Source organism: Marmota marmota, unplaced genomic scaffold, assembly GCF_001458135.2.
Source record: "Marmota marmota marmota unplaced genomic scaffold, marMar, whole genome shotgun sequence".
In the NCBI taxonomy this organism is placed as follows: domain Eukaryota; kingdom Metazoa; phylum Chordata; class Mammalia; order Rodentia; family Sciuridae; genus Marmota; species Marmota marmota.
Window position 1 is genome coordinate 11,034,231 of NW_026000243.1, and position 19,472 is coordinate 11,053,702.

Below are 19,472 nucleotides of genomic sequence, written 5' to 3' on the forward strand. Positions count from 1 at the left end.
AGAGAAGGGAAACTGCATGGAAATGGAAGGAGACCCTCTGGGTTATACGAAATTACATACAAGAGGAAGTGAGGGGAAAGGGAAAAAAAATACAAGGGGGAAAAATGAATTACAGTAGATGGGGTAGAGAGAGAACAGGGGAGGGGAGGGGAGGGGGGATAGTAGAGGATAGGAAAGGCAGCAGAATACAACAGACACTAGTATGGCAATATGTAAATCAATGGATGTGTAACTGATGTGATTCTGCAATCTGTATACGGGGTAAAAATGGGAGTTCATAACCCACTTGAATCAAAGTGTGAAATATGATATGTCAAGAACTATGTAATGTTTTGAACAACCAACAACAAAAATTAAAAAAAAAAAAAAAGAATTATAATGCAAAAAAACAACAACAAAGTACATGTATAAAGGCATCAATTGGTGTGAATATCCTTTATATACAGAAATATGAAAAATTGTGCTCTGTATGTGTAATAAGAATTGTAATGCATTCCACTGCTGTCATGTATTTAAAAAAAAATAAAATCAATAAAAGATTAAAAAAAAATAAAAAAATCTCAAGAGTAGCTCCCCCACTAAGGAAAAGAGAAGGAGGCTGGCTGGAAGGAGGTTGAGGGTACTTCTTGGGCCCAACAATGGTCTATTTCTAGATCCAGATAGTAGTTACATGGGTATATTTTCTTTGTAAAATGGTTTGTTTAATTTTCTATGTACCTCTATACACATACTGAGACATAAAATTTTGAAAAAAAGAAAAAAAATGGAATAAACCTCCCAAAAGCGTCTCGAGCTATCATAGATTTCTTTTTGTGTTTGTGTGAAAAATTGATTCTACTTTTAATCATTTTACCATGAAATTTTACTACATTGGTTGTGCATAATAATACAGCCCTACAACAACAACAACAAAAAATCAGCTGATTCTATTGCTGGTTAAATCCCTCCCTTCTAGGAAACCTCAGTAAAGCCACCTAGTTGGTAGTGAGAAAATATTTACTGAATGAATGTTTTTTCAGTCATAGAGAATAAAATAGAATAAAAAGAATAAATAAATAAATAGAATAAAAGAGAATAATTTGCCACCGCCACAGAGTGGTATTTTATGACACTCAATTCTATTACTCTTTCTATTGCATTATTCTTCCATAACTATATGTAAAAAGTAGGGAAATATTTGTGGTATGATAAAGAAATACAAGAAAAAGAAAAAAGCAACCAAGATAGCTCACACACAAATCAATTATAAGATTACTACAATACAGATTAAAATGTATCATTATGCATGCACCCTTAACAAAATGTTCACTATATGTAGTATAAGCTCAATACATATTATCAAATGGAAAAAGTATTGTAATGTTATTAAGTCCACTAATCCAATAAAGTGTTACAAAAAGTTTAATTTGTAAGTCATTTTTCATAATAACCAGTATTAGGGAAAGGTACTAATATGATGCATCCATCAATGTTTTGTAACAGATATTTAAATACCAGATCAAATTGAAAAGGAGACAGGGGGAAGCAAAGAAAGCAATCAATTGTGACACAAAAACAGTCACCACAAAAATGCCAAAATACTTGCAATGGAAAAATTTATTATTAAAAAGTCATAAAGCCTTCTATGAGAAGCAAAAATCATATAGTTAACATACCTTAGTTCCTGGCTTTCTGTAGTGAGGAGGGCAAGAAGTGACCAAGCGAGTACTTGGTTGTCATCCTCCCCATGAAATTTACTGTGATGCTTAATATTCTGCAACAGGAGCTGGTCCAGGCACTCCAGGGCCTTCTCCTGCACAGTGCTCTCACAGTCCATCACCACCGGGATGACCCCCATCAGCCAGGCTTTCTGGATCAGGACACATCTAGGTTGGGCCTAAGGATTAAAAAATTATATATTAGAAAGTCTGATGCTATTAAAAGTCTAAAAGTTCAATCTCCAGCTTATTATAAACTAGTACATACTGAAATTTTAAACTTATTTTATCCCAAGGAATAATTAAAATAAATACTGATAGAAAAAGTAAAAATATGGATTTCTTAAAGACTTCTCTCATGAAATAAAGAAATAAACATGGTTTTAAACTTCTGAATAGCCAATTAGTTGGCAGAAGCAAATTATAGAATTAATGGACCTCTGTTTTTAGCAATATCATTTACATACATCTTAATTGACAAAAATTAATCTTGGCCTCTAACTTAACCAAATTCATCCTGAGAAACTCTTTTTTCCTATCTGAGATTTAAAATGAATTCAAGAATTCAAGAATGCATTAACATTCAGCAGTAATTCCTAATTATATTTAATAGGAAGCACAGTAATTGTAAGACTGAAAGATTATCTCTTTTATACTATACATTAGTTTCTACCAAGTCAACTATACATTAGAAACAGGCCATTATTATGTAGAATTACTGTTTTTTTATTTGTTGCTGTTGTTCATTTGTTTTGTGCTGGGGATTGAACCCAGGGGTTTTGAACATGAAAAATATAAGCTCTACCACTAAGCTATATCTCCAGCACTAGAATTACTTTTAATGTAAAATACCATGCATTAGATACACAATGCTTTGCCTCTCACCATAAGAAGTTCAGTAAGAGATTGTAGGGCCTGCTTCCGGACAGATACTGCGGGGTCCCGACAGAGGTCCTGTAGAGTCGACAAGTCCTCCTCCATACCAAAGATGTCAGAGTGTTTCAAAATATTCACTAATACCTGAAGGCATATAAACAATAAGAAGTGATGATTATAGCATAAGTATAGAAAAACCAAAGACAAGGGATACTTAAAAAATGTGATTCTTAACATTTTGAGAGTCATGTATGAATCCATCCCTGTTCCCTACAGAATCGCAACTTCTCAATCTGATGAAAGCTAAGGCCCCTCTCCAGACAAAAATTTTTATATTTATAAAATTTTAAAAAATTTCCATCAATTTTACAAACCTATGGAAATTCATCCACGGTTCCCAGATTAAGAATCTAAACAAAACAAATTATAGACACAAATTTGTGATTTTTTAAAAAGCTAACAATCAATAAAAAAGCTTAAAAGCAGATAATTCTTCTGTACAATTAATCTATAACAGAACCAGGGTTAACTATGAAAAGTCAAGTTAAGTAATAAATATGGCCTTGAAGTTTTAAAAATATTGCTTTGTATTTCCAAGTTTCTAGTGCTTACAAAGAGTATTTTTTTAAATGCACAGAAAAATCTCCACCTGAACCGCAGACTTCCTGACATTTGTCTTCTCGTCCCTGATTCTCTTTCTCAACATTGCCATAACACATCTTTCTGTTGAGGAAACATCAAAAATTATTCCTGAAAAACATAGGATGCTATCTAACATTTCACCACCCAATAATGAGAAAATACGCTCCTCCTAAAAACTCTCTCAATTAGCTTATTTTAAATCCTAATAAATCACATTATTCTGAAAAGTATTGAAAAAGAAGAAAATTTAAATAATTAGGTAGTCACTAGAAAATATTAATCCTGGAATATCAAAAAATTAGATTTTAGAATATGGAACTTACCTCTAAAAATTATTTAGCTTTTCTATTTTGTTTAGCTGTAAACAGGGTTCTCTAACCCATAGGGTTATTTTAAAAATTCAATGAGATAATATATAACAGTCACTTTAAACTTTCCACACTTAAATTGCTAAAGACTCCAAAGAACTTTTTATAATGTGAATTATAATTTTTAATGAGTTAGAAATTTAAATTGAGAATTTTAAAAACATTTAAAATGCTTTGTTTTGTTTTGTTAAAACCCAGGGGCACTTTACCACTGAGCTACATTCCCAGCCCTTTTTATTTTTAAATTTTGAGACAGGGTCTTGCTAAGTTGCCTTGAACTTACAATCCTCCTGCCTCAGACTTCTGAATTGCTGGGATTACAGGGGTGAGCCACCATGCCTGGACTTTAAAATTTGTTTCAAAATAGTAAGACATGCACTTTTAAAATGAAAAATAACTCTTATTTTCCAAAATAAAACAAAGACAAAAAAAAAAATGAAAAGAGTGGCAATGTTTTACATTTTTGTAAAGTCTTTAATGTTTGGTTTAATAAAAGCCAGCTGGATTTGCACTTCTATTTGTCATGATTTCACACATCTCAGGACCTCAGGAAAACTCCAATTTACACTTGCAAGAAAATCATGGTGTGGAAAGTAAATGATGTCTTGATATTATTATGAACAAAGTATTCATTTCAAGGCCCCCTGGAAGAGGCTTAGGAAAAGGCTTAGTTATTCCTCAGGACCCCCAAACCACACTTTGGGAACTGCAGATATATAAGAAGGCACCTTAAAAAATAAAATATAGAATGGACATACTTCTAGAAAGGTATAAACTACAAAACTGACTTAAAAAAATAGAAAATTTGAATATACCTATAACAAGTAAAGAGACTGAACTGGTCATCAAAAAATTTCATACTGCACATATACAAAAGCCAAGAAACAGATGGTTTTACTGTAGAATTCTACCAAATGATAAAAATGAACACAAATCTTTCACAAGTTATTCAAAAGGTAAAAGAGAAGAACATACTTTCCTACCTCATACTAGGACAGTACTGCTACGACAGCAAAACAGACAAAGACTTCTCAAGAAAACAAGGGATTAATATCCCTTATAAAAACAAACACTAGAATTCTAAACAAAATACTGGAAATCAAATCCATCAGGATACAAAAGTATCTTGGGATTTGTGTAAGGAATGAAATATTGATTCTATGTGTGAAAATCTAATGACATAAAAGTGATAGCAACAGAATAAAGGACAAAACTACCCAATCATCTTGATAGATGCAGAAAAGGCATTTGCAAAACCTAAACACTTTTTATTATAAAAATGTTCAACAAACTTGGAATAGAAAGAAACTTCCTCATACTGATTATCCTGGGGGAAGGGAGGAAGAAAACCATTGCTAGCATGATATTCAATGGTGAAGACCAAAAGCTTTCCTCAAATACAGGGAAAAACCAAGATGTTTATACTTCGTTTCTCTATGAAACACTGTACTATGGAGTTTACTTAGAGCAAATAGGTAAGACAAAGAAACAAAAGGCAATGAGATTAGAGAGGAAGAAGCAAAATTATCACTATTCATAGGTGACTTGATGTTCTATGTTGAAAATCCTAAGGAATACACACACACACATACACACGCACACACACACAAATATTAGAGCTAGTAACAAGGTAAGCATATTGCAGGATACAATATCAATACTCAAAAAAAACATTTCTAAAAACAATGAACAATTTAAAATGAAAAGAGCAATTTTATTTATAATAGCAACAAAAAGAGCAAAATACATGGAATTAAATTTAAAGAGTTGCTCAAATGAAAACAACAAAAAAACACTGAAACAAACTAAAGACCCAAACAATGAGAAATCCAATCTTCAAAAAATAGGGGACTTATTACAGTAAGATGGCAATAGTCCCTCAAGTGATCTACAGATCAATCCCTTTGAAAATATAAGATGGCATGTTTTGTAGAAATTGAAAATTGATCCTAAATTTTGTATGGAAATATGAGGGACCCTAATTATCAATTTTGAAAAAGAAAAAATATGGAGAACTTATACTTTCTGATTTCGAGAATTATTATTGAAGGAAACCAGCACCTTAATGACTCTTGAAACAAAAATTTTTGAGGTAAAGGCAATCAAGAAGCATTAAACAAGCCGGGCACAATGGTGTACCCCTCTAATCCCAGCGGCTTAAAAGGCTGAGGCAGGAGGATCAAGGGTTCAAAGCTAGCTTCAGTAACAGTGAGGCGCTAAGCAACTTAATGGGACCATGTCTCTAAATAAAATACAAAATAGATTGTGAGTAAATTTTTGGAGATGTGGCTTAGTAGTTGAGTGCCCCTGAGTTCAATCCCCAGTTCAAAAAAAACAGAGGAAAACCTTTCTTTATCCTTTCTGTTTTCTGTATAAAGAAAGGATATAAACTTTCTTCTACTGGAGACAACTCTGGATTTTTATAGCCCAAAGGCAGCACCAAAGGAATCTGCAAACAAACCTAAAACTGCATCCCCCACCCCAATCTATTTTCCCACAAATTAACTGCTTGTTGTTGAAGGGGTGAGGTAAGTAGAGTTTAAGCCACTGCTTTGAGTTACTTCCCATTAAGATTTCTCAGTTTCTCATCAATCTATCTTTTGTTTCATGGATTCATTCCAACTGAAAACTCATGAGGGTTGAGGAAAATATTAATTTTCCTCTTCTGCACTATAATACAACAGTAATTAATGCAAGGTGGTACTGGCATGTAAACAGATATTAGATCAATGGTATAATATTGAGTACAGAAATAAACTCACACATCTCTGATCAACTTACTTTTGACAAAGTTGCCAATAACATCATCTTTCAAACAAGTAGTACTATGTCAACATGCAAAGAATGAACCAATATCATACCACATGCAAAAATTAATTCAAAATTGATCAAAGACCTAATTATGAGAACTAAAATTATGAAACTCTTAGAAGAGGAGTAAGTAAATCTTTACGACTTTTGATTAGGTAATTTTTTTTTTTTTTAGCTGTGACATGCAAAGCACAAGAAAAAATAAATAAATTGAATTTGAAAATTAAGTGTTTTGTGCCTCAAATACACTATGAAGAAAGTGAAAATACAACCCACAGAAAAGAACATTTAAAAATCAAATATTTGACTTAGGGTGGTGATACATTCCTGTAATACTAGTAACTCAGGAGGCTAATGCGGGAGGATTGTAAAATCAACAGTCTCAGCAATCTAGCAAGATTCTGTCTCAAAATAAAACATGAAAAGGGCTAGGGACATAGCTCAGTGGTAAAGCACCCTGGGTTTCACATATTACTCACTGCAATTATGGTATAGCTATTACAAAAAGTTACGGTTCCTCAAAATGTCAAACATAGCTACACCATGACCCAGCAGTTCCACTTCAGTGTGTGTCTACACTAAACTTATAGAAGAATGTTCATAGCATTTGTGTAATTCTACATCATGTACAACCAGAAGATGAGAAGTTATACACCATTTACGTATGAAGTGTCAAAATGTATTCTACTGTCATATATAACTAACTAATTAGAACAAATAAAAAAATGTAAAAAATTTTTAAAAATGTCACAGTAACTTATTAATTGGATTCTGGAATGACAAAAGAAACAGGATCAGGTATTGTTTGTCTTTCCCCCTTCTTTGTGGTGACCTTTCCCCAAACACAAATGTAATCTCTATTGAACATTCCCTAGTAACTAGTTCTTTTTTTGACCAGCAATCCCAAGAGTTTGTAACATTTTTTCAGGGGCAGGTGGCGGGGGATGGAGGTTTACCCCAGATGTCAGGGGCACTCAACTACTGAGCCCCAGCCCCAGCTCTATTTTGTATTTTATTTAGAGACAGGTCTCACTGAGTTGCTTAGCACCTTGTTTTTCCTGAGGCTGGCTTTGAACTTATGATCCTCCTGACTCAGCATTCGAAAATGTTGGGATTTCAGGCGTGTGTCACAACACAACACTCTATTTTAATAAGAAATTAAAATATTTGCTAATGTTCTCTGTAGTGTTACAGTACACTGGGGTTTAGTACATGATAACTAGGAAATACTTTATTCTACATCTTAAAGTGAAATACAGTATAGTACAAAGGCATCAATTAAGGATAAAATAGAGATTATTTTACTTTTAAGGAAGTGTCTTAATTCTTAAGAGTAAATAAGAAAAAAATTAAAAATTTTTAGTACTACCCATTTGATAATGATAAAATCTGACATACCTCTAGATCCAACTTCACCACTATTGTTTACGTTCAACTCCCCTGAGGGTTCAGAAGGGTTAATTGTCTGTCTCTGGTAGGAAAAAGCTAGAAAAAAAAATACACTAGTTAAGGTAAAAATCTGTTACATTTTTAATAGTATCAGTAAGACATGTTCCTCACTTAAGTTACTAAGTTATTACTGAAATGAACTTCTTTGATAAAGAAGCAAAGTACAACATTAAAACAGGTAAATATGGTGGCAGAAAAAATATTTCAAATGTTTAGCAAGTCTTTAAAAACAATTATTAATATTTAAAAATATATTGATATATTACCTGATGAATTTCTCAGTAAGGTACCAGTATGAGTCCCTAGTTGTGAAACTATCGGACCTAAAAATAAGCAGATACATAACAGGGAAAAAGTGTCATGAACCCTGAGTAAGAATCCATAGAGGAATCAAATTCAAGATAATCAGACCTAAAGACAAAGCATGTATTCTAAATAGCTGACAATTGATAATGTTTCCTAGAAGGGAACATATGGCCCTATAATGCAATGCCCCACACCTCGAAGTAACTGGAAAGGCAGACAACAACTTTACCTCTAAAATATGAATATATGACATTCTTTACAAAGAACTTTAAAATTAATTAGGCCTCCCTATTTTAAAAGTCATTTGAAGCTGGAGGTACAGAAAAGTAGCAGAGCACATGCCTAGCAAGTGCAAGGCCCTAGATTCCATTCCCAACACCCCTACCCCCAAATATACTCAAAATGATTTATGAGAGTGAAATTTAATCATATCAGATCCATTATTCTTGCCACAACAAAGAATGATCATCTTGCAGTCCATTTCTTGATTCTTCTTCTTTTTTTTTTTTTTCCCCTTTTTTATGGTGCTTTGGTTTGAAGCCAGGGCCTTGAACATGTTAGGCATATATTCTACCACTGAGATATGCCCTCAGCCTCTCCTACTTACTGTTAATGAGGAGCTCCAATACACTCTCTGATGCATTGCTAATGGACAACTCCAAACAATGTGCAAAGCTGGACAGTGCCTTGCTACGGACAGTAGGTGCCTTGTCTAAACAACGATCAAACATAATTTCTTGCACCAAGAATTTGTGCTTAAGGAACTTCTGATGCTCCAAGGAGACAGTGCCATCTATCTCTCTTTCAGGCAGCTCTAAGAGAGCCAAGACAACATCAAGAGTAAAAACCCGATGTGGGATCTGGTAAAATAAAATCATAAGAATTATCATCAGTAGGAGAACCAAAGAAACCCTTCTTCATTCAGATCTGGCTGTCATTAGAGGTTTGCAGAGCCAGAACCCAGGATTTCATGCAGATACATCGCCTACCTTAGAACTTCGTGAGTATTTGTAAAGCCAGGCAACGAATGTAGCATAATCTGCAGAAGGAAGTTTACTGAGCAGCTGAACCAGGGACTGAGCTGCAAAAGTACGATACTCTGATTTATCTATCACCTGAAACACAGAAAGAGAAAAATTGTCTAGCTAATAACCTCTTATAGGACAAGTGAAACTCATGTTGTAATACAAGTTGAACATTAGTGAGAATAGCTAGTTGAATAATCTTTAAGTGTTAAGTAAATGACTTATAAAGTTTAGGTTTCAGGCCCATTTGAAAATTAAACCATAAATCCTTTCTCAAGGAAAATGCAAATACAAATTTAGTATACAATTTAAGAGTCTATGGATCTCCAGGGCCCATAGGGTTCAAACTAAGAATCATTTGTCAAAACAGTCACATAAATTTAAGATACTCATGGAAATGAACATTGACTTGACAGTGGATAATATTAGAGAATTACTGTTTTGTTTAGGTTATGTTTTAAAATGCTTATCCTACGGAATATACATGTGAAATATTATGAGTGAAAAGATATGATGGAATTTACTCCAAAAATATGTTGGGGAGAAATAAATAACACAAAATTGGTAAAAATGGGTTTTGTTTTATTTGGTGGATTATCATACAACTCTGTTTCTGTGTTTAATATTTTCTAAAATATAAAGCTTATTTTTTTGAAAAAAACACTGTTTTGGGAAACATCAAGTATTAAATAAAACTACTCATTCCCAAGAACAAATACAGGCACACACTTCCTAATAATTATGTACTTACATATTATTACAATATTACTATTATTACTATTACTTTTTCTACTAGTAGTAATGCAAATGATACCTTGGCACAGATGTGCTGCAATAAAATACGAAGGACTGGAAATATACTTTCTTTTAGTTCATCCACAAGTGAGCTATTTAAAAGAAAACATACCAACTGCTTACAATATGCCTCTTTTTCAAAACATAATAGTTATTACCCTTGACTCTGTCCTCAAAAATTATTAGAAATCCCAAATATTAAAAACAATCCTATACATTAAAAATAATCTACTCCCATATTATAAGAACTATTTCAGTAAAATAAAGAATAAAGATATATCTTAAGGAAATGTATATACTATATATATTTAACATGTATACACTTTATATAAGTAAATATATATATATATATATATATATATATATATATATATATATATATATTTATTTATATATATTACATNTCTTTACATTAGCACATTTTACTACAAATATATATATATATATATATATATATATATATATATATATATATATATATATATATTTAATTATATATATTACATCAGCACAAAACTGTTAAGGACTTCCTATGCACTGCTTAAGAGAGCTGCTGCTGAGAAGTTGAACTGTCACGGAAGAGTAAAAAATGAAATCTTCATAAAACTCTTTTGACTAATTATTAAATTTCATATTAAGATGTAAAATATATCCTATGTCCTTTTAGGGTAAATATAAGAACAGACTAAGACACAGTACCACCTTGTGGCAGATAAATGAAATGCTGATACTTTAAAGCAATTGTAACATTACTTCTTCAAAAGAAATTACTGTAATACTTGATCCACTTTTAGCATTAAGTTTATTTGTACTATTACGAGTATTATTATAACTGGAAACATGATTAACTGTAAAAACTATCAAATCCAAAGTGACAGTGCTTCCTTTTAAAACAGTTGTTTAATATTTACATAAGTCCTTAGTGAGGGACATTTGCTCAGTGACCAGATACCATCTATATACTGCATCTCCAACCACACCACACACCTGTAGGTATGTAAAACTTTCATGTGCACATACCACTTCTCTTCTGCATTTCCATGCTATAATAGAAATAAGGAAGGAAGGAAAAAAAAGCCAAGGACAGAGCAAACATGTCTTTCCCAATAAAGTTAATGATGGAATTTTTAAGCAGAGTTGAATGATTTGTGGGAGGAAAAGTAGTCTTTCAATTTTTGCTAAGGAAGTAAAAGCAATTTACTTTTTTCCTTCAGGAATTATCTTCTGTAGGAAGAGGGGAATAGAAAAATTAGAAGAAAAAGGGGGAAATGGGAGAAGAACAAAAGCAAAAAGACTAGAAACAGAAATGAAGAAGGAGTCCAACTTCCTTTTCTGTTGCAGAGGTGAACACAAGCAAAAATGATAGAAAAGGAGGCAATTGATCACACGGATGATTGGAATTAACCTAGAGGATGGCTCTGACCCATGATTATAGGTTGTCTATCTCAAAATGCAGAGGCAGTGATACAGACCACAAGAACCAAATTATTTTGACTCATAAAACTACCACTGGGATACATATTCCAACTCCATAAATGTCAGAAATTATGTTAGTGCAGGGCCCAGATAACTGAGGGAATGTGATAGAGAGTGAAAATTCAACATTTGTGTGCTTCACCTGATAAACTGGATTGCTTGGTTTCTACGATTAATGACTTGTGATGTAATAGTAAGGGGGGCACGATGGGATCCTTTTACTTCTAACATCAATATTACATTTAGCATTTGATGGAAAATGCTACCAATAACCTAGAAGAGAAAAGAAAAGTCAATTTAAGATATAAGAGAGTCCAAGAGCCTCAAAAGTAGTATATAGACTATAGTAAAACATTTTGAGCCATCTAAAAAGAGGCTGAGTTAAAAGAATTTCTGGCTGAACACTGGGGATATATTTCTTAGGTAAATAGCTATTCAATAAATGAACAATGTAAACACTTTGAAAGAATTGCTTTAAGTTAACAAACATTCCCTGCATATTATAACCCAGAATTTAGGGCAAGAGGAGAACTGCCAATTATAAATAGTAAACAATACTATTAAAATCCCCTCATTAAAAAGTGGGGAGAGAATACCTTATACTTATATTTTACTTGAAGTTTACAAAGCACCTTCCAAGATATCATTGCATATAATTTTTTCACCTGGCAAATAAAACATTTACTGTAAAACTAAGTATGTGGTAGGTGTTGCATTAAGCCCTCTCATATATATAACTAGACTTTACTGTATTTAGTTTTAAGCTTCTCAACAACTCCATGAGGTAAGCAGGACAATGTATAGTTTCCACTTTACAGATAACAAAAGAAGCTCCAAAGGTGGGTTGTCCAAGGACAAGTAATTAAAGATCAGGCTAAAACCAAGTTGCCTAACCTCAGGTCAATATTATCACAATTTAAAAGACACACCATTTGTAGAGATACAGTGGACCTAAAAGGATGTATTTCCTATTTATTTTATCTTTTAAAATGTTAAAAAGGGCATGAAAATTAAAAATACTTCTGTGAATTACATCTACAGTTCAATTTCAAAGAAATGACATATAATAAATTATAAAACACTGAAAGGTCTCTAAATAGACATTTTGCTCAGTGTTTGGCATGCTTAATTTCATTTAATCCTATGACAAACCTCAAGCTTTCACAAGGTTGAGTAACTCATACAAGGATATGTAGTTAATATGTAGTGGAGTCAGAATTTGAACACAGATAGGTAGAACCCCAAGCGCGCCCCAAAATCTTTTTACCCACCACATACTGCCTCTGTAAGTTAACCATATGATAGCCACTAAAAGTCACAGGACTTAGAACAGAGAACTGGGTGTGAGGGGGGGAGATGTGATAGATCAAAGTCCTGTGACTTAATTATTACCCTAACCATGATGCTTATTGGCAAAACTTCTGAGGTAATTTAGGGGGAGGAATACAGATATCATTAGGAACTCCTATAAAATTTCTGTAGAATATCAATTAAAATAATACAAATAATAATAGATATACTGGGCACAAATGAATTGACAAGGGAAACTTGAAAATTCTATGACTGTCTATTCTTTTTAAGACAATTTGATGAATATTTCTGTACTAGTAACTGTGCAGCAGTTTATCTGTTCTTCCTACTTAATTCACACCAGAACCATTTGTTTTCTGAAACCTTTCCCACAGCTATCAAATATATTGGATATAAACTTGACAATGAAACTGGACAGCAAACAGAAATAGTGCTAGTTTTTATCTTACAAGTAATAGAAGTTCTTGCAAATGATCTAGTAAATTAAAATGGTATTGCAGCAGTTGACCATTATTCACAGAGGATATATACCAAGACCCCCTGGTAGATGCCTGAAACTGTTTAATATTAAACCCTATACTGTATACTAAGTTTTTTCCTACGTGTATATACCTATGATAAAGTTTAGCTTATAAATTAGGCATATTAAGAGAATTAACAAGAACACTTCACAATAAAATAGAACAATTACAACATATATAAATATATAATAAAAGTTATGTGAATGTAGTGTCTTTCTCTAAGTATCTTAATAAAGCCAGACATAGTGGTGCAGACCAGTAATCCTAACAACTCAGGAGGATGACTGCAGGGCCATCACAAGTTAGAGGTCAGCCTTGGCAACTTAGTTAGATTTAAGACATTTAGCAAAAAAGTATCATTTTCAACTTTAGCTTAGGAGTGAGCAACAATGTTGAATTAGAAACAACAGTATTTCCTTATCTGGCCATGACAGAGTAACTGATTTTATACTTGCCCTCCAACTGCCATGAACAACTCTAAAACTGAACCAAAATGTCTGAAAATTTTTGGTTGCTGGGGATATAGCTCGGTGTTACAGTGCCCCTGGGTTCAATCCCCAGTACCATAAACACACAAAGAAATCTTATTGTGCCATACTCACCATGCTCATCCTTCTTCTTCCCTGCAATTGACTATAGGAACCTGAAATCTTGGGAAGTGAAACCAGGATTTTTTTCTTTGGTGGTATTGAGAATTGAACCAAGGGCCATGCACTCAGCCACTGAGTGCTTGTACTGGGGACTGAACCCAAGGGTGTTCTACTACTGAACTATATCCCCAGCACTTTTTAAAATTTTATTTTAGACAGGGTTTCCATAAGTTGCCCAGACTGGCCTCAAACCCATTATCCTCTGGCATCAGCTACCTCGTAGCTGGGATTATAGGCAAGTGCCATCACATTCAACTATCAATTTTTTTAACACCTTTCCATTATGTGATTTGCCTTCTTTCAATACAACTAGTAGCTAAATTAAATCCTTCTCTCCTTTACCTTATCTCCTTCTCCATGAATTGGGGAACACAGCAAATACAATCCACAATAAGCCAGTTCTGGAATGTACTTTGCTTGGTTAAGGTTTCTAAAGAAAAAAGGCAAACCAATGGTTAAAAGACAAGATTTCACTAAGAATATTCCTTGACCCTATAAGCCTTGTTTTATTAGTACTTTTTATTTTACTTATTTATTTTTTTTGAGATATAGTCTTACTCTGTTGTGCTGACCTTGAACTCCTGGAGTCAAGCAATCCTCCTGCCTCAGCCTTTTATGTAGCTGGGACTAGAGGTGTATACTCTCTCAGGGCTCATCTATAATTAGTATTTAAATGAATAAGTTCTACCCATATGCCGATTAGAATAAAATAGCATCTATACTTCTGTTGGATCAAAATTATTATACAATATTTAAATTGTAGCACTGAAAGATTTAATGGCTCACCTGGCTTGTGAAACATTAAATTCATGAAGAACTGGCTCAAAATTAGTTAATGTGACAAAGACCTGGAAGAGAAATACCAAGAAAAGGTGTAATTTTTCTTACTCTACAAATTATCAGTTATGATCTATACCTTTCAAATTAAAATTATTTGGATTTTCACTTGCCTCTATACAAGTCTGTACACACTGTGGCTTTTCTTTGAGGGAAAACTTGGGCAGAAGTCTTAAAAAATTCTTCAAAAGTTGAAAGATGGCATTTCGAATTTGAGAAAGGTCCCGGGCAGAATAATAAATATTCTCTTCATCATCTTCTTCTTCTTCTATGATTTCATCTATCTGGATTAGCAAAAAATGTGTAAGTGACTATTTAGTAATGCCTAACACTTTGTCCCATGCCTTTCACTTTATCCAAATCAAGGCCAGCTAAACTCCGGCAGTAGCTGAGTTGCTGATGTGATGTGACTTTGATCAAGTCTCCATGGTCAAGCGGTAATCACTGAACTGGTTGACTACTATAGGAGTTTCTTACCTCTCTATTTTTTGTCAATGAAAAATCTTGTGTTTCTAAGATGTTTTGATGTCAGTAAATGCTATCATCCTATTTTGTCATATAAGAATTTGGAAATCATGCTATTTTATTTTATTTTCATGAACATAAGTCCTTGGGATACTTCAACCACCCTCTCTAATGACAGTAAGATAATGCAAAAATTATACCAGTTAGCACGCTGCCAAGCACACTTGGGAATAAGCCTATGGAAAGATGATGATGAGGGTAAAAGATGACAAGGCAGAAATATGACTTCAGTACTATACAAAGCCTAAGAGGCAACCTCAACTCATAGAGGATAGCAGATGATAGTTTAAGATCTTTTGGTTATAATCATGATTAAAATCTTGTTTTTGTATAAATACATTTTATTATTCCACTTACTTCTTACCTCAGTATCCTCTTTCCTGAGTGGCTTTCCTCTTTTTCTGTTCCCCCTTGGATTAGCCTGAGAGCTCTTAGGTTGCTCTTTCTTTCTTTTTCGATTCAAGTTAGATTCCTGAGGCCAGCTCTTCTTTAGAATCTGAATGCACTTGTCAAACATTACTGGGTGAAATAGTTGATTGGCTACACTACCTAGTCATAAAGAATAAAGAATATGGTGTGAACATACTATGTATACAACCACAGATATGAAAAATTGTGCTCTATATATGTAATAAAAAATGTAATGCATTCCGCGGTTATATATAAATTAAAAAAAGAATAAAGAATAAGCAACTTACATATAATTATCTTGAGATACATCTATAACAACAGATAATAAAGTTAAAAAAGTAAAATACAGGCTTTTCATTAACTGTGAATAATAATCATCCTTTGGCAAAAAAGGAATCATTTTTAACTTCAGCTTGTTGGGTAAGCAATAGTGTTGAATTAGAAATAACAGTATTCCTTCATCTGGCTATGACAGAACAATTGATTTTATACTTGCCCTCCTACCATAAACAATTTAAAACCAGACCAAAATGTCAAGAATAACTATTTTAAGGCATTGAGAAACTAGTGGCATAAGGAAAGCAATCCTTAGGAAAAGGGAAACAAAGGTAAATCCTGAAATTGGCTCAGTTTTATTTCTACAAGTAATTTCTGGACAACAGGAAAGAAATGATAAATCTGTACAGATTATGATGGTGTTTCTAAGTTGAGACATGAGAGTCAGAAAGACAGGGCTAGCTAGAATTTATAAGGAAGAGTACATTAAAAAATAATAGAAATCTGCATAGGGCTAAATGTAAGATATGTACATGTCGGGTAAAACTTCATTATGGATGGCTAAAAAAAAAAAAACAAAAACAAAAACAAAAAAACTTTCCAAGGCACCAGAAGAGGAATTATTTTCACAACTCACATAGGATTGAGAAGTTTGAACTCTATAGACAGCCTGAGTGGAGACCTTGATAGAACTCTGAAGCAATCAGATACATCTTAATAGTAGGACTAAACTAGATGTTGAGTAAAGGCTGCTTTATTACCTGTCATAATAAAGGATTTTTAAAAGCTTCCATAGAATCAAGTTACTCTACCAAAAGTTGTCTATCAAGACATACTTAAATCCAGACATTCAACAACCTAATCTTTGTCTACTATCCAATAAAAAAATTACTAAGTATGCTAAACAAGGAAAGTGTACCCCATGAAACAGAAACTAGTCAACAGAAACAGTCCAAGAACAATAGGGATAATGGAGCTACCTGACAACAACTTTAAAGCAGATATTATAAATAAGCTCAAGAATTAGGGCTGGGAATATAGCCCAGTGGTACAGCATGTGCTTAATAAGGCCATGGGTTTAGTCCCCAGCACTGAAAAAGGAAAAACAAAAAACAGGTTTAAGATTTAAATGTAGATATTAGAATAATTAAGAGAGAAATGAAAAAAAAATTAAAGAATCAAATGGAATTTCCTTGATCTGGAAAAGAAACTTTCACCAGATGCACTGGATGCTTTTAATAGTCGATTAGACATTACAAAAATAAAGATAAGCAAACTTAAAGTAGAAATATAGAAATTAAAAAAGATTAATAAAGACTGGGTAAGCTAAGGAAGAATATCAGTTTACCATGAGTCCCAGAAAAAAGGAAGCTAAGAAAACATTTGAAGAAATGTAACTGAAAAATCCCTAATTTGTTGAAAACTATAAATACAAAGATCCAAGAAACTTAATGAACTCAATCATGATAAATACAAAGGAAATTATAATGAAGCATATCTAATCAGATTGCTGAAACAGAAAATCTTACAAGTAATCAAACACCCTCCCCTACTCCTCGAAGAAAAGACACAAAGCATATAGAGGAACTATGTTAAAAATCACAGATGTGCAGTCACAGTGGCACACACCTGTGATCCCAGAAAATCAGGAGGATCTTGAGTTCAAGCCCAGCCTCAGCAACTTATCAAGGTCCAGACCCAGTTTCTAATAAAATATAAAAAGGGCTGGGGATATGGTTCGGTGGTTAAGTGCCCCCTGAGTTTAATCCCTTGTACCAAGAAAAAAAAAAAAAACAAAAACAAAAAAAACCCAAATCACAGATGTCTCATCAGAAACATCGTAAATATGTAAATGAGACAACCATGAAACATCTTTAGAATACCAAATGAAAAGAAGCAAATCAAACCAATATAAAACAAAAAACCTATCAACCTAAAATTCTATATTTGGCAAAAACATGATTAAAGGTGAAATAGTCATTTTGTGCAGTCAAAATCCATGAGAGTTGATCTCCATCAGACCTGCACTATAAGAAATATTAAATAAAAGTTCTTGAAGAAAAATTATATGAAGATGACAACTTCTATTTATTTTCTTGATTTAAAAAATTCTATAAAAATAAAGAAGAAATGTTAATGAATCATAGGGTTTACAACATATAGAAGCAAAAGTTTGTATACCTATGCAAAGAAGAAAGGAAAATATACCATCTTAAGGTTACTGCATTATGTGTAAGTCAGCAGAATAGTATATGAGGATAGACCCAAATCAAGAACTTACATACATTCAAAAAAGCATATATAATAAGCCAAAAGAGATTTATAGGGTACTAAAGAAATCACCATTAAAACAACAACAACAACAACAACAACAAAAAAAAAAAACACAGAAAGAGGGACAAATGGAACAAAAACAGATGGAATGGGATAAACAAAAAATAAATAGCAAGTTGTCAACCATCCATACTGAAATTATATGAAGTGTAATTTAAACAATCAGAAGGATAAAAAATACAACCCAGTAACAGACAGTGTGTAAGAAACCCTTCAAATACAAATACACAGATTAAAAACAGGGTTCAGTAGTATACCTGTAATCCCAGCAGTTTGGAAAGCTGAGGCAGGATGATCACAAGTTCAAGGCCAGCCTGGACAATTTAGTGAGACCCTGTCTCAAAGTAATTTTTTTATTTATATTTTTTATTTGTTCTAATTAGTTACACATGACAATAGAATGCATTTTGACACATCATACATAAATGGAGTATAACTTCTCATTCTTCTGGTTGTACAGGATGTGGAATTACATCAGTTATGTAATCATATATGCACAGAGGGTAATAGTTTCCTATCCATTTTACTATCCTTCCTACTCCCATACCTACCCATTCCCTACTCTTCACTCCACTCTGCCTAATCCAAAGTACCTCTATTCTCTTACCCTCACCCCTTATTGTGAATTAGCATCTGTATATCAGAGAAAACATTCAAGCCTTTGGTTCTTTGGGATTGGCTTATTTTGCTTGGCATAATATTCTCCAGATCCATCCATTTACTGGCAAATGTCATAATGTCATTCTTCTTAATGGTTTGGTAATACACCATTGTGTATGTATACCACATTTTCTTCATCTGTTTAGCTGCTGAAGGGCACCTAGGTTGGTTCCACAGCTTAGCTATTATGAATTAAGCTGCTATAAATATTGATGTGGCTGAGTCACTATAGTATGCTGATTTTAAGTCCTTTGGGTATAATCTTAGGAGTGGGACAACTGGGTCAAACGGTGGTTCCATTCCAAGTTTTCTAAGGAATCTCCATACTGCTTTCCATAGTGGTTGCACCAATTTGCAGCCCTACCAGCAACGTATGAGTGTAGCTTCCCCCCCCCCATCCTTGCCAACATTTATTGTTGCTTGTATTCTTGATAACTGCCATTCTGACTGAAGTGAGATGAAATCTCTGTGTAGTTTTGATTTGCATTTCTCTAATTACTAG

The 19,472-nt window shown here is 33.2% G+C and overlaps 1 protein-coding gene across 4 annotated transcripts in view; it reads right to left on the bottom strand.

The window, feature by feature from the left end:
- Positions 1–19,472, bottom strand: part of Ncapd3 (non-SMC condensin II complex subunit D3) — a 72,903-nt gene that overhangs the window by 42,687 nt on the left and 10,744 nt on the right. For 3 of the 4 annotated variants that reach the window (XM_015499067.2, XM_048796230.1, XM_015499066.2), the window contains 13 exons: positions 15,654–15,838; positions 14,878–15,048; positions 14,714–14,775; positions 14,270–14,357; positions 11,588–11,718; positions 9,989–10,061; positions 9,139–9,264; positions 8,757–9,009; positions 8,110–8,166; positions 7,793–7,879; positions 3,223–3,296; positions 2,583–2,717; positions 1,656–1,876 (listed from right to left, as the gene is read on the bottom strand). In XM_015499067.2, coding sequence (XP_015354553.1) covers positions 1,656–1,876; positions 2,583–2,717; positions 3,223–3,296; positions 7,793–7,879; positions 8,110–8,166; positions 8,757–9,009; positions 9,139–9,264; positions 9,989–10,061; positions 11,588–11,718; positions 14,270–14,357; positions 14,714–14,775; positions 14,878–15,048; positions 15,654–15,838 — 1,663 coding nt within the window. Of the gene's footprint in view, positions 1–1,655; positions 1,877–2,582; positions 2,718–3,222; positions 3,297–7,792; positions 7,880–8,109; positions 8,167–8,756; positions 9,010–9,138; positions 9,265–9,988; positions 10,062–11,587; positions 11,719–14,269; positions 14,358–14,713; positions 14,776–14,877; positions 15,049–15,653; positions 15,839–19,472 lie in introns of those variants that run through there. The other variant, XM_048796231.1, reaches the window with a different exon arrangement.